Consider the following 15,814-nt stretch of genomic DNA (forward strand, 5'->3'; position numbering starts at 1 on the left):
TTAAAAGTATATTAGTTTATTTTTTTTTAAAGTAGTTCTCCCTAAGATTTGTTCATCTTTGCCTGAGGTCTTTTTTTTTTTAAATTGAAGGATAATTACCTTAAAGTGTTATGTTAGTTTCTACCAAACATCAACATGAATCAGCCATATAACCTGAATTTCTTATAACACATATCAGGGTTCCAAGAGGAAGGAAGTGGAAGTTAAGAGCTAGCATGCAACTGGCACAGTGTCACTTTGCTATATTCTAAGTCATAGTAATGTTATAGTACCCATCCAGATTCTCCCCTCTCTTTCTGGGACTCCAATAACAATATATTAGACCATCTCACTGTAACATATATTCTGTTTACCTCCTTGTCTATATTTTCAAACCTTGTTTTTCCTCCAACTCACCCATGGTGTCAGTGGAAACCACGCAGGAAGGCTGGACTTCCAGTCTCACCCAGCTATAGCAAGGAACCCCCTCTCTCCAGTCTCACCCAGCTATAGCAAGGAATCCCCTCTCCTCTTGGATGTCAGAGGAGGCCAACTGAGGAATCTGGTCTTCTATCATCACTTAGCAGTTACTTCAGTGTGGTTACTTCAAAAGCCAGCAAAAGCAGAAGTATAAATCCAGAGTCTCATAATGTAATATACAAAAACATCGATTTCAATTGAAAATCATTTGTCAGGAAAATCATAGTTTGAATGAAAAACAAAAAATATCAGCACTAAGATGACAAAGGATTATCCGAAAAAGATTTTAAAGCAGCCATCATAAAAATGCTTCATGGAGCAATTGCAAACATGTTTAAAACAAATGAAAAGGTAATAAGTCTCAACATGGAAGCAGTCTCAGCATAAAAATAGGACATATGAAAGAACCAGCTGAAAATTTTAGAACAGTAAAATGCAATAATTAAAATTTTAAAACTCAATGGTTAAGCTCAAGAAGCAAAAGAAAGGATCAGTGAACATGAAGACAGAAGAGTAGAAATCATCCAGTATGACAACAGAGAAAGAAAAGGAGAAAATCTTCAGCAACTTGGGCTAGACAAAGAGTTCTTAGACTTGACACCTAAAGCATAGTCCCTAAGAACTCTCAAACTTCACCAGTATAAACAAAGCAAAACAGGTATTAAATGGGTAAAAGGCAAGAATAGACATTTCATCAAATAAGATAAACAGTAAATTCAGCACACAAAAGGATACTTACCTGTACCACAAATTATAGCCCCAAATTGGAAGCAGTCCAGATGTCCTTTAAATGGGCAAATGCTTAAGCAAAATGGTACATCCATACCATGGAATGCAACTCAGTGTAGATGACAGTTTGGATGACTCTCTCGAGAATTATGTTGAGTGAAAAACTAATTCCCAAAGGTTACATACTGTTTGACTCCATTAATAAAACATGCTTGAAATTACAAAATTATAAAAATGGAAAACAGATTAGTGATTACTGGAAGAAGAGAGAGTAGGGGTAGGCCTTGGGAGGTAAATAGGTATGCCTGATACAGCATAAGCTAATATAGCAGAGCCCAAAGAGTTGATGCTTTCAAGTTGTGGTGCTGGAGAATACTCTTGAGAGTCCCTTGGGCAGCAAGGAGATCAAACCAGTCAATCTTAAAGAAAGTTAACCCTGAATATTCATTGGAAGATCAGATGTTAAAGCTGAAGTTCTGATACTTTGACCTCCTGATACGAACAACTGACTCATTGGAAAAGACCCTGATGTTGGGAAACATTGAAGGCAGAAGGAGAAGGGGGTGACACAGGATGAGATGGTTGGATGGCATCATCAATTCAATGGACATGAACTTGGGCAAACTCTGGGAGATGGTGAGGGACAGGGAAGCCTGGTGTGCTGCAGTCCATGGGGTCATGAAGAGTCAGACAGCTTGGCGACTGAACAACAATAATATAGCATGAGAGATCCATATAGTGATGAAAATATTCTGTATCTTAATTGTATTAGTGTCAACATCCTGATTGTAATATTGTACTATAGTTTTTTGCAAGATATTACCATTGGGGAAAAATCGGTAAAAGATATATATACATATCTTCTGCATTTTAAATTCTACCCTTCACTACCTCATTCTTAAATAGGTTTCTCTGATTATATGTTAATAAATAATTTTTAAACTTGTTTTTTAAAATTTGAGGTTGATTTTTCTGGAGCATTTTGAAGATAAAGAAGGCAGGCAGAGCATAGAATAAATGACTATGTGTTCTAATACTGATTGAATATTGGTGACAAGTTATTTGGTGCCTCTGCAAAGTTCACAGGCCAGTTGAGAGGAAAGTAAATTAGCTCTGTGACCTCCTAACCTCACTATATTTTTTACTTTAGGAGTTGCTTTTGAACAGGGCAAAATCCTTCCTACTCCTGAAACAGTTCCTTTTAGACTTACCAGAGATATTGTGGATGGGATGGGCATTACTGGTGTTGAAGGTGTCTTCAGAAGGTAAGCCAAATAAGGTAAGGTAGGGTAGATGATTTTTGGTGTCAAAATTACTCAGATTATTGATTTCTATAGATTGTAGAATTCATTGCTAGAATTACATTCCAGTGCTTTACTGACTATGGGTAAAAACAGTAATTTCCCCTTCCTTCAAACCACCTAGGATGTCACTCAATATATAATACACGTACTGTTCTCCCTTACCACCTCTGAAAGCAGCCTGCCTTTACTTTTCACACCTCTGTCCTAGCTAAATCTTTGTTTATTGATCAGAACTTTTATTGGGTACTCATTCTTGGGTGCATAATTTATCCTAAAGAAGTTTATGGTCTGATACCAATTCCTGCCAACTTTACAGTTCCCTGTAGCTTCCCCAGCATAGGTGTACATACTCAATATTCTTTCTTTAGTCTACACACTCAACTTTTAACTTGGCAGCTTCTAGTGAAAGTAAACTATTGATTACCATAATAATCAACTGAAAGAAATGTTTCATAGTAGTACCTTGTTACTCTTATAAATGCTAAACTTATATTCATATACCTATTTATATTCTTTTCAGAAACGTCTACTGAAAACTCACTCTGCCAAGTACTGTGCTCTTTGAGATATAATTTGGGAATTAACAAAAATAGTTTCAGCGCACTAGACAGGAATATATAGGAGATAAAGATGCATTGAAAATGTTCATGTAAATTCATATTTACAATGTGTTTGTAGATGCTGTGAGAAAACCATGGAGGTAATGAGAAATTCTAAGGAAACCCTGTTAACCATTGTAGAGGTAAAGTATATTATAAGGAAATTTTTATTTCTCTACCTAATAGACTGCTGTCTTGTTAGGGGGGCACTGATTTGAGGTTCAGTACTTTGTTTTAAAGATGTGGGATGTTACTGGCAGCAGGAGAGTTAATAGTGGTTTAGAAATGCCTTCAGTCCCCTCAGGTTTCTTGGAATGTACAGTACTATAAGTAACCTCTAGTCTCCAATACGTACATCAGCACTGACATCTTAGTTATCTTATATGGTATTATTTCCAGAATGGTTTCCTTTGGAGTTTTAAAAGAAATCAGTAAATTATATCTCCTTTCTGCTGCCCAGGTTCATAACCATGTAGTGTGATAGATGGAGATCAGAGTATCAGCAGTGTTACTGCAGGAACATGCCTCAATGCCTCAGAAGTTTTACTGGTTGAATGCCAAATTGCTCAGGAGCCTCATTGTTTACAGAGTAGTAGAGTATAAAATTAGATAGCTAAAAGTGGACAGATTATCTAGGGGTTCCTACATGAGTGTGAGTACTTTAGATTTTACTAAGATGTAAACTGTTGGGGAGTTTCAGACTTGGTAATTGATCCACATCTTCACCTGCAAAAACTGTGTAACATGAGCTTTATAAGCTTTGTGTGTTTTACTGATCTGCCTACTGTTTTCTCTGTAAATCTATCTGAATTTCCTCAAATTATTTGGTGTGGTTGTCCCAATCGTCAAGAATAGTTTCCCAATTGACCTCACTATGGACTTTGTATCTTCAGCTTTATCAGGGTACTTCTCAAGAGTTTTCCTGGATCCCAGTCCTCTGGAATGTTATTTTAGTCTACTCTCCTGTCATTATGTTTACAAATTAGTTTGGTATTCAAATACTACTCCATCTGGGGAGGCCTTACAAATAGCTGTGAAAAGGAGAGAGGCAAAAAGCAAAGGAGAAAAGGAAAGATATAAGCATCTGAATGCAGAGTTCCAAAGAATAGCAAGAAGAGATAAGAAAGCCTTCTTCAGCGATCAATGCAAAGAAATTGAGGAAAACAAGAGAATGGGAAAGACTAGAGATCTCGTCAAGAAAATTAGAGATACCGAGGGAACATTTCATGCAGAGATGAGCTCAATAAAGGACAGAAATGGTATGGACCTAACAGAAGCAGAAGATATTAAGAAGAGGTGGCAAGAATACACAGAAGAACTGTACAAAAAAGATCTTCACGACCCAGATAGTCATGATGATGTGATCACTAATCTAGAGCCAGACATCTTGGAATGTGAAGCCAAGTGGGCCTTAGAAAGCATCACTACGAACAAAGCTAGTGGAGGTGATGGAATTCCAGTTGAGCTGTTTCCAATCCCGAAATATGATGCTGTGAAAGTGCTGCACTCAATATGCCAGCAAATTTGGAAAACTCAGCAGTGGCCACAGGACTGGAAAAGGTCAGTTTTCATTCCAATCCCAAAGAAAGGCAATGCCAAAGAATGCTCAAACTACCGCACAGTTGCACTCATCTCACATGCTAGTAAAGTAATGCTCAAAATTCTCCAAGCCAGGCTTCAGCAATACGTGAACCATGAACTCCCTGATGTTCAAGCTGGTTTTAGAAAAGGCAGAGGAGCCAGAGATCAAAGTGCCAACATCCGCTGGATCATGGAAAAAGCAAGAGAGTTCCAGAAAAACATCTATTTCTGCTTTATTGACTATGCCAAAGGCTTTGACTGTGTGCATCACAATCAACTGTGGAAAATTCTTCCAGAGATGGGAATACCAGACCACCTAACCTGCCTCTTGAGAAATCTGTGTGCAGGTCAGGAAGCAACAGTTAGAACTGGACATGGAACAACAGACTGGTTCCAAATAGGAAAAGGAGTACATCAAGGCTATATATTGTCACCCTGCTTATTTAACTTATATGCAGAGTACATCATGAGAAACGCTGAACTGGAAAAAACAAGCTGGAATCAAGATTGCTGGGAGAAATATCAATAACCTCAGATATGCAGATGACACCACCCTTATGGCAGAAAGTGAAGAGGAGCTAAAAAGCCTCTTGATGAAAGTGAAAGAGGAGAGTTAAAAAGTTGGCTTAAAGCTCAACATTCAGAAAACGAAGATCATGGCATCCGGTCCCATCACTTCATGGGAAATAGATGGGGAAACAGTGTCAGACTTTATTTTTGGGGGCTCCAAAATCACTGCACATGGTGGCTGCAGCCATGAAATTAAAAGACACTTACTCCTTGGAAGAAAAGTTATGACCAACCTAGATAGTATATTCAAAAGCAGAGACATTACTTTGCCAACTAAGGTCCGTCTAGTCAAGGCTATGGTTTTTCCTGTGGTCATGTATGGATGTGAGAGTTGGACTGTGACAAAGGCTGAGTGCCGAAGAATTAATGCTTTGAACTGTGGTGTTGGAGAAGACTCTTGAGAGTCCCTTGGACTGCAAGGAGATCCAACCAGTCCATTCTGAAGGAGATCAACCCTGGGATTTCTTTGAAAGGAATGATGCTGAAGCTGAAACTCCAGTACTTTGGCCACCTCATGAGAAGAGTTGACTCATTGGAAAAGACTCTGATGCTGGGAGGGATTGGGGGCAGGAGGAGAAGGGGACAACAGAGGATGAGATGGCTGGATGGCATCACTGACTCGATGGACATGAGTCTGAGTGAACTCCGGGAGATGGTGATGAACAGGGAGGCCTGGCGTGCTGTGATTCATGGGGTCGCAAAGAGTCGGACACGACTGAGTGACTGAACTGAACTGAACTGAACTGATATAGATTTCAGAATGCCAACCATAGCACTAGACCTTTGGTTCTGAGAAGTTTTCAATAAATTATACCTTTTTTATCCTACCCAAATTTGGAACTTAGTGAAAAAGAAAGAGCCTTAAGAATAATATATAGAAGATGGCAAGGAATAGGACAGGGAGATAGATCACTTTCTCCCACACAAGTACATCAAAAGATCGTTTGAATGTGGAGCAACTTCCACAAAACAACTTCTGAACACTGGTGGAGGACACCAAACACCCAGAAAGGCAACACAAAAGGAGATAGAACAAAAGATAAAAGACAAAGAGAGAGACAAAGGATTTAGGGACAGAGACCTGTCCTGGAGAGGGAGTCGTGAAGGAGAAGATTCCACACAAGAGGAAACCCTCTAACAGGAGGGATCAGTGGGGAGCTTTGGTATCTCAGAGGGCAACATAACCAGAAAATAAAACACCAAGAATATGCACCTAACCACAATTACCACAGAGAAATGGCTCAGATGATTGTGTCTGCCTGCAGCAAATAGAGGCTGGGCGTGGAGGTGTGGGCTGCATCATTGGTCCTTAGGATAAGGACTGGGCTTGAATGGCCTGAGGACAGTCTAAGGGGGCTAAAGGGACATAGCAACACTAACCATGGGAATACCAGATAGACAAAAAAAAAAAAAATGAACCTTTCCTGCAGGAAGGCTCTAACTGGCACAGTGACACCTGGCATGCTCACAGAACAAAGGGTTGTGCCCTTGAGAATAACAAAGGAAAGCAAGCCTGCTGCCATTTACGACCCTCCAGGCAGGAGTGCGGCAGCCAGAGGCAGAAGGCAAGGGGCCACTGCAGTCTTGGCCCCGAGATCACATCTCCCACCAAACTGTGAGCAGGCTGCCTGTCACTAACCACATCTTGCTGAGATCCTGGGCGGGTCACATCGGCTGGGAGTGTCACAACCTGAAACCAGCTTTCCAGAAGAGATATATAGCACACTTGGGACTGTGTCCTTGTGGCACACCTGGGAAACCAAGCGGTCAGGACTGGGCAGGTGCATAAGATTCATGGCCTACCTGGGACAGTGTGCTCATTGAGCACCCGGTCACCTGAGCAGCTTGGACCTGAAAAGTGCACAAAACGCAGGGTCCACTTGGGACAGTGCCCTCGCAGAGCACCTGGGAGCCTGAGCAGTGTACCCGGGAAGTACATGCCACTTTGGGCTGCTGCAAATGCAGTGTGGTCCATCCACTGCGAGCACTCCCCACACATACCAGCCAATTTTGTTTGCAGTGTCCCTTCCTCTCCACAGCACAACTGAGCGAGTAAGCGTGAATAAGTGGCCACCTTCACCTCCTTGTGTCAGGGCAGAGATTAGACACTGAAGAGACTTGCAAACAGAGGAAGCCAACATAAACAAAAAAGCTCTGTGGGTGGAGAAATCTTGAGGCTACTAAGAAGAGAACCAAAACCCAGAGGCAGGAGGCTCAACTCCAGAACTTTAGACCATCATAGAATTCCTGATGCCAGCAAATGTTAATAGACAAAAGCCTACCCAAAAGTCTCCATACCTACACTGAAACCAAGCTCCACCCAAGAGCCAGCAAGTTCCAGTGTGAGACACTTGATGCTAATTCCCTAGCAAAACAGGAACGCAACCCTGAATATTAGGAGTCACGGTGCCCAAACCCATACCAAATGCATAGACATCACAAAACTCACTACTGGACACTTAATTGCACTCCAGAGAGAAGAGATCAACCTCCATCCACCAGAACACAGACACAAGTTCCCCCAACCAGGAAACCTTAATAAGCCACTAGTCCAACCCCACCCACAGGAAGCAGACACCATAATTAAGAGGGGCCATGACCCTCCAGCCTGCAGAAAGGAGACCCCAATCAGCAATCTAAACAAAATGAAAAGGCAGGGAAATACCCAGCAGGTAGAGGAACATGATAAAAACCCACCAAACCAAACAAAAAAGAGGAGATACGGAGTCTGCCTCGAAAATAATTCAGAATAATGATAGCAAAGATGATCCAAAATCTTGAAAACAAAATGAAGTTAATGATAAATAGACTAGAGACATGGATTGAGAAGATGCAAGGCATGTTTCACAAGAATCTGGAAGAAATAAAAGAGTCAATCAATAATGAACAGTGCAATAACTGAGATTAAAAACACTGTGAAGGGAACCATAGTACAGTAACTGAGACAGAAGAAAGGATAAGTTAGGTGTAAGACAGAATGGTGGAAATAAATGAAGCTGAGTGGAGAAAAGTATAAAAGGAAATGGGGACAACCTCAGAGACCTTTGGGACAATGTTAAACACCCCAACATTCAAATCATACATGTCCAGAGGAAGAAGACAAAAAGAAAGGGCATGAGAAAATACTTAAAGAGATAATAGTCCAAAACTTCCCTAATGTGGGAAAGGAAATAGCCACCCAAGTCCAAGAAACCCAGAGAGTCCCAAACAGGATAAACCCAAGGCAAAAAACCTCAAGACACATGTTAATCAAACTAACAAAAATTAAACACAAAGAGCAAATATTAAAAACAGCAAGGGAAAAGCAGCAAATAACATACAAGGGGATCCCCATTAGGATAACTGCTGGTCTTTCAATAGAAACTCTTCAGGACAGAAGGACATACTTAAGTGTCCACTCTCACCACCAGTACTGAACATAGTTTTGGAAGTCCTAGCCACAGCAATCAGAGAAGAAAAAGAAATAAAAGGAATCCAGATTGGAAAAGAAATAAAACTCTCACAATGTTTGCAGATGACATGATCCTCAACATAGAAACACCTAAAGATGCCACCAGAAAATTATTAGAGCTAATCAATGAATATAGTAAAGTTGCAGGATATGAAATTAATATACAGAAATCCCTTGTGTTCCTATACACTAACAATGAAAAATCAGAAAAAGAAATTAAGGAAACAATCCCATTCACCATTGCAATGAAAAGAGTGAAATACTTAGGAATAAATTTACCTGAAGAAATAAAAGACCTATATATAGAAAACTATAAAACACTGATGAAAGAAATGAAAGATTACACAAACAGATGGAGAAATATACCATGTTCGTGGATTGGAAGAATCAGTATAGTGAAAATGAGTATACTACTGAAAGCAATCTATACATTCAACACAATCCCCATCAAATTGCCAACAGTATTATTCACAGAACCAGGAAAAATAATTTCACAATTTGTATTGAAACACACAAAACCTCAAATAGCCAACTCAGTCTAGAGAAAGAAGAATGGGAGTGGAGGAATCAAACTTTCCTGACTTCGGACTATACTACAAAACTACAGTCATCAAGACAGTATGGCACTGGCTTTGTGTCAGAAATATAGATCAGTGGAACAAAATAAAAAGTCCAGAGTTAAATCCACACAGCTATGGATACCTTATCTTTGACAAAAGAGGCAAAAATATACAGTGGAGAAAAGACAGTCTTCAATAAGTGATGCTGGGAAAACTGGTCAACCACATTTAAAAGAGTGAAACTAACACCATACACAGAAATAAACTCAAAAATGGATTTAAAGGCTTAAATGTAACACCAGAAAGTATAAAACTATTGGAGGAAAACTGGCAGAACACTCTCTGACATAAATCACCTCAAGATCCTCTCTGATTCACTTCCCAGAATAATGGCAATAAAAACAAAAATAAACAAATGGGACCTAGTTAAGCTTGAAAGCTTCTGCACAACGATGGAAACGATAAGCATGGTGAAAAGACAACCTTCAGAATGAGAGAAAATAATAGCAAATGAAGCAACTGACAAAGAATTAATCTCCAAAATATACAAGCAGCTCATGAAGCTCAATACCAGAAAAACAAACAACCCAATCAAAAAATAAGTAAGAAAACTAAACAGACATTTCTCCAAAGAAGACATACAGATGGCTAATAAGCACATGAAGAGATGCTCAAGATCACTCATTATTAGGGAAATGTAAATCAAAACCACTATTATGAATCATCTCATGCTGGTCAAAATGGCTATCATTAAAAAGTCTACAAATAAAGGCTGCAGAGGATGTGGGAAAAAGGGAACCCTCTTACACTGTTGGTGGGAATGCAAACTTGTACCACCACTATGGAGAGCAGTTGGAGATTCCTTAAAAAACTGGGAATAGAACTGCCATATGACCCAGTAATTGCACTGCTGGGCAGGCACCCCAAGGGAAACAGAACTGAAAGAGACACATGTACCCCACTCTTCACTGCAGCACTATTTTCCAATAGCTAGGGCATGGAAGCAGCCTAGAAGTCCATTGGCAGATGAATGGAAAAGGAAGTTGTGGTACATATCCACAATAGAATATTACTCAGCTATAAAAACGAATGCAGTTGAGTTAGTTCTAATGAGATGGATGAAACTGGAGCCTATTATATAAGTGAAGTTAAATCAGAAAGAAAAACATGAATACTGTATATTAATGTGTGTGTATATATGGAATTTAGAAACACAGTAATGATAATCCTACATGTAGGACAGCAAAAGAGACCAAATGTAAAGAACAGACTTTTGGACTCTGGGAGAAGGCAAAAGTGGAATGCTCTGAGAGAATAGCATTGAAACATGTATATTACCACATGTAAAAGAGATGACCAGTGCAAGTTTGATGCATGAAGCAGGACACCCAAAGTCAGTGCTCTCTCTGGGCCAACCCAGAGAGCTAGGGGGTGGAGGGAGGTGGGAAAAGAGTTCCTGATAGGAGGACACATGTATACTTGTGGCTGATTCATGTTGATGTATGACAGAAACCATCACAATATTGTAAAGTAATTATCCTCCAATTAAATAAATTTTTTACAAAAGAATATAGTCTGAACTTGAGTAAAGAATAGCTTTATAGTGTAGAAATATAATAAATTAATTAGATTAAATAATACTAAAAGTAAGAGATTGGAATGTCAGGTTTATCACTGATAAAACTGTTGGAGACTATGGCTTAGGAGTAAGGTCCAAATAGACTTGCTTCTGCTGTCCACCACCTACAACCAAATCTATCCCTTGGTCCAGCTCACTGGGAGAATTGAGGCCTGCAAGCAAATGTTCTTACCCAGAACCATACTCATCAAGATGTGAGAGAGAAAGAAAGAACGTGACTAGTGCTTATGCCCTTTTAATTGATTAGTTTCCATCAGGAACCATGGGTCAGACAATGTCACAGCCCCCAGTTGGGATGAAGAATGGATTCAGATGGGAGGAGAAGCCCAGAGCATCGTGTTAGTGCAGTTTTCTCCACAAGGAAGCATGAAGCACATGTGATAAGTTTGCCCCTCCATTCCAGTCAACTGCCGTGTAATTGGTCTCTATTATAATACTGGTCAAAGTGCACATTGTTCTTCTAATGCATATGTTCTCTATCTAGGTCCTCCTGTATGATCCTCTCTTTGACTGGACCATGAATCCTTTAAAAGCTTTATATTTACAACAGAGGCCAGACGATGAAAGTGAGCTCCATTCCACTCCAAATGCAGATGACCAGGAATGCAAACGAAATCTCAGGTGAGCAGGATCTGTTGACAGTTGTTCCGATTCTCCTGTTCCCAAGACCCTTTAAACTGTTTCACCTCATTAAAATCTTTGTTTTTGTCATTAGTGATATTGACCAGAGTTTCAATAAAGTAGCTGAACGTGTCTTGATGAGACTGCAAGAGAAACTAAAAGGAGTAGAGGAAGGAACCGTGCTCAGTGTTGGTGGACAGGTGAATTTGCTCATACAGCAGGCCATGGACCCGAAAAATCTCAGCCGACTTTTCCCAGGATGGAAAGCTTGGGTGTGATATTAAGCATGTGATTGCCTTGGATTCAGCCTTTATAAATTGTACTTTGGCCTTCATTGTTAACCCACCCACATACTTTGAATAAGTATTAATATTGAACTAAGTGATTTACTGTGTTTTTTAAAAAAATGTTTAATACTTGCTTCAGTTCCCTAAAGTTGCTTTACTAGTCTCAAGCAACAGTTTTCTCACAGTTTAGACATAACAGTTAATCATGCTCTAATTCTAGGCTAAACATTTGTTTTTTCTTCTCAAGTACATACTTGTATCAGTTTCAGTAGAATCACTGAATCAGTAAAATCACTGTTACAGTCAGAACAAATAAATATACTGCTAACTTTGATGTAGCTTTTAATTAAAACTTATTTCCCAGATATATATGAATGATAAATTATTTAATATTAGTCTATAAAAGGAAGGAAAAACTTAAAAATTGTAACCATCTATATACCATTGTAAGTAAATATGTTGGATTTTCAATAGTAAGGTCACTCAGTGCTGTTCAATAATGAAAACGTTATGATATGGAAACCAAATTTCACAGATGCAGTATGGTTACTTTTTTTTTTTCAGAAATGTTTATTAGACTTTCTCATTCTATTCTCTTTATCTTTTAAGCCCTCTGTGTTTCCAGTAACTTATCTTTCTATAATGCCTTCATATCTGTCTTCTAGTTCATGAATTCTCTTGTCACTCGCTATATAATCTCCTTTTTAAACTATTCATTGGATTTCTCCTTTTAAAAGTTGTTATTCATTTCTAGGTATGTACCATTCTTCAGATTTGTCTATTATTTGTTTCATGATGTCCAGTTTTTTGTTTTTGTTTTTTTAACTATAGGTTCTGTTTGTATCTATTGGGTCTTGTCTTTGGTGGACTGTTTATCCATGTATTTTGTGATTTTATAAGGTGAACTTATTTTCAGTAGGACCTTCTCATGGGAATCTTGAGTGACCTGGGTTAAGAATAATTCTTTCCAGAAAAGTTTTATGTCTAGTTATGTCATAGTTCCAGGGCTATCACTGACAGAGGACTACTCTTACTTTAATTTCTTGGCTTCAGGGTTTTTCTGACTTGAAGAGAACCATATACTTACTGAGAGAAGACTACCAGGCCCAAACAGACATTTTTCCTCATTATGTTCCTGTGCTAGTGGGCTAGTGTAAACCTGCTTGTGTCCCAACTTTATTGTAGACACAAGGGGAGATGCATTTAATTATTGCCCTTTTAAAGTCCTCTTAGAGATGCTACAGCTGAATTCATAGATTAGTGAATTTGGCAAGTTTACTCTGGTTTTTAGTTTCCTTCTGAAACTGAAAATTTTTTGACCATAAGAAATTCCTCTTTCTTATAACTTCTGTTATGCATTTAAAAAACATTTCTTGTACCGTATATAGCATTTCTGTGTGTTTTGTTGGCAGGGAGGGGTTTAGGTATCAAGTTTGATATACAGCTAGAAATGGAACCCTTCTGTCCACATACTGTCATTAGACAAGTAAAACTACTGACCTGTCTCTTGGTGAATACAATCCTCCATCCTTAGGAAACTGTCCATATCTGCGGAGATTAACAAATGGGTGGTTGAGCGCTCCTTTTGTCTGTGCCTTAGGTGGTTACGTGAGCAGTTTCTTGTATTTGTTTCTGTTGCCACTGTCAGGCTTTCCCTCCTCTGATCTCTCCACCTTCTCTTCTCTCCAAAAACAATCTCCAGAACTTTTCATACTATAAATTTCTTAGTTTGATTTCTGGGAAACTGTTTTTAAATTTTCTATTTTGCATTTCAAATTAGAAGCGTATTGTGATATATATTTTTTCTTATAAATTTCCTAAATGAATATTTAATATATATTGGTAGTTTTATTACCAAAGTGAATCAAGGGAATGCAGTAAACTTAGAATGTCTTTAAGAAAGCCTTGAAAAGTAAAAAGATTTTTAAAAACTAAAAAAAAAAAACCTTGAAATATTGATGCTGGGAATAAGAAATGATCAGCTAGATGATAGCATAGGTAAGTGAATTTATCGCTGATTCTTGCTAATTGATAGATCCACATAGTTTTGAGTAACATTATTAATCTACTCCAACCTTGAATGATATGCTGTAAAACTCCTGTCTTATTCAGGCTGTGAAAAGTTTGCCAGATAACAACCAGAGGGAATAGCTAATTCATAGGTGATAGAATTAAGATTCTAAAAGTTATGACACCTGGAACACTATTTGGAAATGAATAAGATAGAAATTTACTGGGAACAAATAATGAGTGGTTGAATTTCTTAAATATTTATGATAGAATATTTATTGTATGCTGAGTACCTGACATACCTTATATGCAGTATCTTTTGCAAGATAAGTGATATTATCTCAGCTTACAGCTGGGGAAATAAAATAACTTGTCCAAGACCCAAATATAATAAACTGAAGAAGGTACAGGTTTAATATGGACAGTCTTTAATGTGGAAATCTTTCAAGTGAAAAGAATTTAGGCTTCACCAGTCAGTTGCTCATAAGGTCACTGGAAACCAAGGAGAGAAGCTACTAGAAAAGCAAATAAATTATAGACTTGACAGTTGTGTTCAGATTAAGGGAGATAATATCCCTTCCACTATTCTCTGTGCTGATCATACCACCCCAAAGTATCTTCCTAATTAGTAAGTAAAATAAATCCGTGGTCATTATAGTATATACTTAAAATATATATGCTTAGAAATGGCTAAAAATTTAAATATGGCTTAAAGCAAATAAACACAGAGGAAAATCTTTGGTCTTTTTAAAGATTAAAGTAGGCTAGTCTTTAAACACCTAGAAGCTAGTATACTGGCTTGAAATATGGACATATGTGCCACTTTAAATATTTTAACTGCATCTTAATGAAATTATATATATTATGTAGATTTATTTCAGTACTGTTGAATGTATATCTTTATTATTCTGTTCAGTTCAGTTCAGTTCAGTCACTCAATCATGTCAAACTCTCTGCATCCCCATGGACTGCAGTGTGCCAGACTTCCCTGTCCATCACCAACTCCCAGAACTTACTCATATGTCCATTGAGTCGATGATGCCATCCAACCATCTCATCCTCTGCCATCCCCTTCTCCTGCCTTCAATCTTTCCCAGCATCAGGGTCTTTTCCAATGAGTCAGTTCTTCACATCAGGTGGCTGAAGTATTGGAATATCAGCTTTAATATTCCAATGAATATTCAGGACTGATTTCCTCTAGGATGGACTGGTTGGATCTTCTTGCTGTCCAAGGAACTCTCAAGAGTCTTCTCCAACACCACAGTTCAAAAGCATCAGTTCTTTGGTGCTCAGCTTTCTTTATGGTTCAACTCTCACATCCATACATGACTACTGGAAAAACCAAAGCTTTGACTACACAAACCTTTGTTGACAAAGTAATGTCTCTGCTTTTTAATATGCTGTCTAGGTTGGTCATAACTTTTCTTCCAAGGAGCAAGTGTCTTTTAATTTCATGGCTGCAGTTATTCTGTTACCTGTTTTAAAATAAATCTTTTAAAAAATATATGCTGACTCATTCATTTCATTCAAATATTTTGAGTGTTTTGTGTGCCAAGCATGGTGCTGGTTCATAGGGAGACAACAGTAAACTGCTGCTGCTGCTGCTGCTGCTGCTGCTGCTAAGTCGCGTCAGTCGTGTCCGACTCTGTGGACCCCATAGATGGCAGCCCAGGCTTCCCCGTCCCTGGGATTCTCCAGACAAGAACACTGGAGTGGGTTGCCATTTCCTTCTCCAGTGCATGAAAGTGAAAGTGAAGTCGCTCAGTCATGTCCGACTCTTGGCGACCCCATGGACTGCAGCCTACCAGGCTCCTCCATCCATGGGACTTCCCAGGCAAGAGTACTGGAGTAGGGTGCCATTGCCTCCTCAACAACAGTAAGCTAGAAGGGCATATCCATCCCTGTAGAACTCATAGTCTGGGGTATATAGGCAGTTTACAGTGTGTAGTGTGAACTGGGAAGTCTGCTACATGTCAACAGACCAGTATGATGTATCTCTTTCTA

The 15,814-nt window shown here is 38.8% G+C and overlaps 1 protein-coding gene across 1 annotated transcript in view; it reads left to right on the top strand.

Moving 5' to 3' along the window:
• ATM (ATM serine/threonine kinase) overlaps nt 1–14,309 on the top strand; it is a 156,326-nt gene extending 142,017 nt beyond the window's left edge. Inside the window, exons 61-64 of the mRNA XM_040257918.1 lie at nt 2,339–2,453; nt 3,171–3,234; nt 11,377–11,513; nt 11,608–14,309. Of these exons, the coding sequence (XP_040113852.1) occupies nt 2,339–2,453; nt 3,171–3,234; nt 11,377–11,513; nt 11,608–11,791 (500 nt within the window). The 3' untranslated portion in view covers nt 11,792–14,309. The remainder of the gene's footprint in view (nt 1–2,338; nt 2,454–3,170; nt 3,235–11,376; nt 11,514–11,607) is intronic.
• Nucleotides 14,310–15,814: the final 1,505 nt, after the last annotated feature.

This window comes from Oryx dammah, unplaced genomic scaffold (assembly GCF_014754425.2).
Source record: "Oryx dammah isolate SB20612 unplaced genomic scaffold, SCBI_Odam_1.1 HiC_scaffold_17, whole genome shotgun sequence".
NCBI lineage: Eukaryota > Metazoa > Chordata > Mammalia > Artiodactyla > Bovidae > Oryx > Oryx dammah.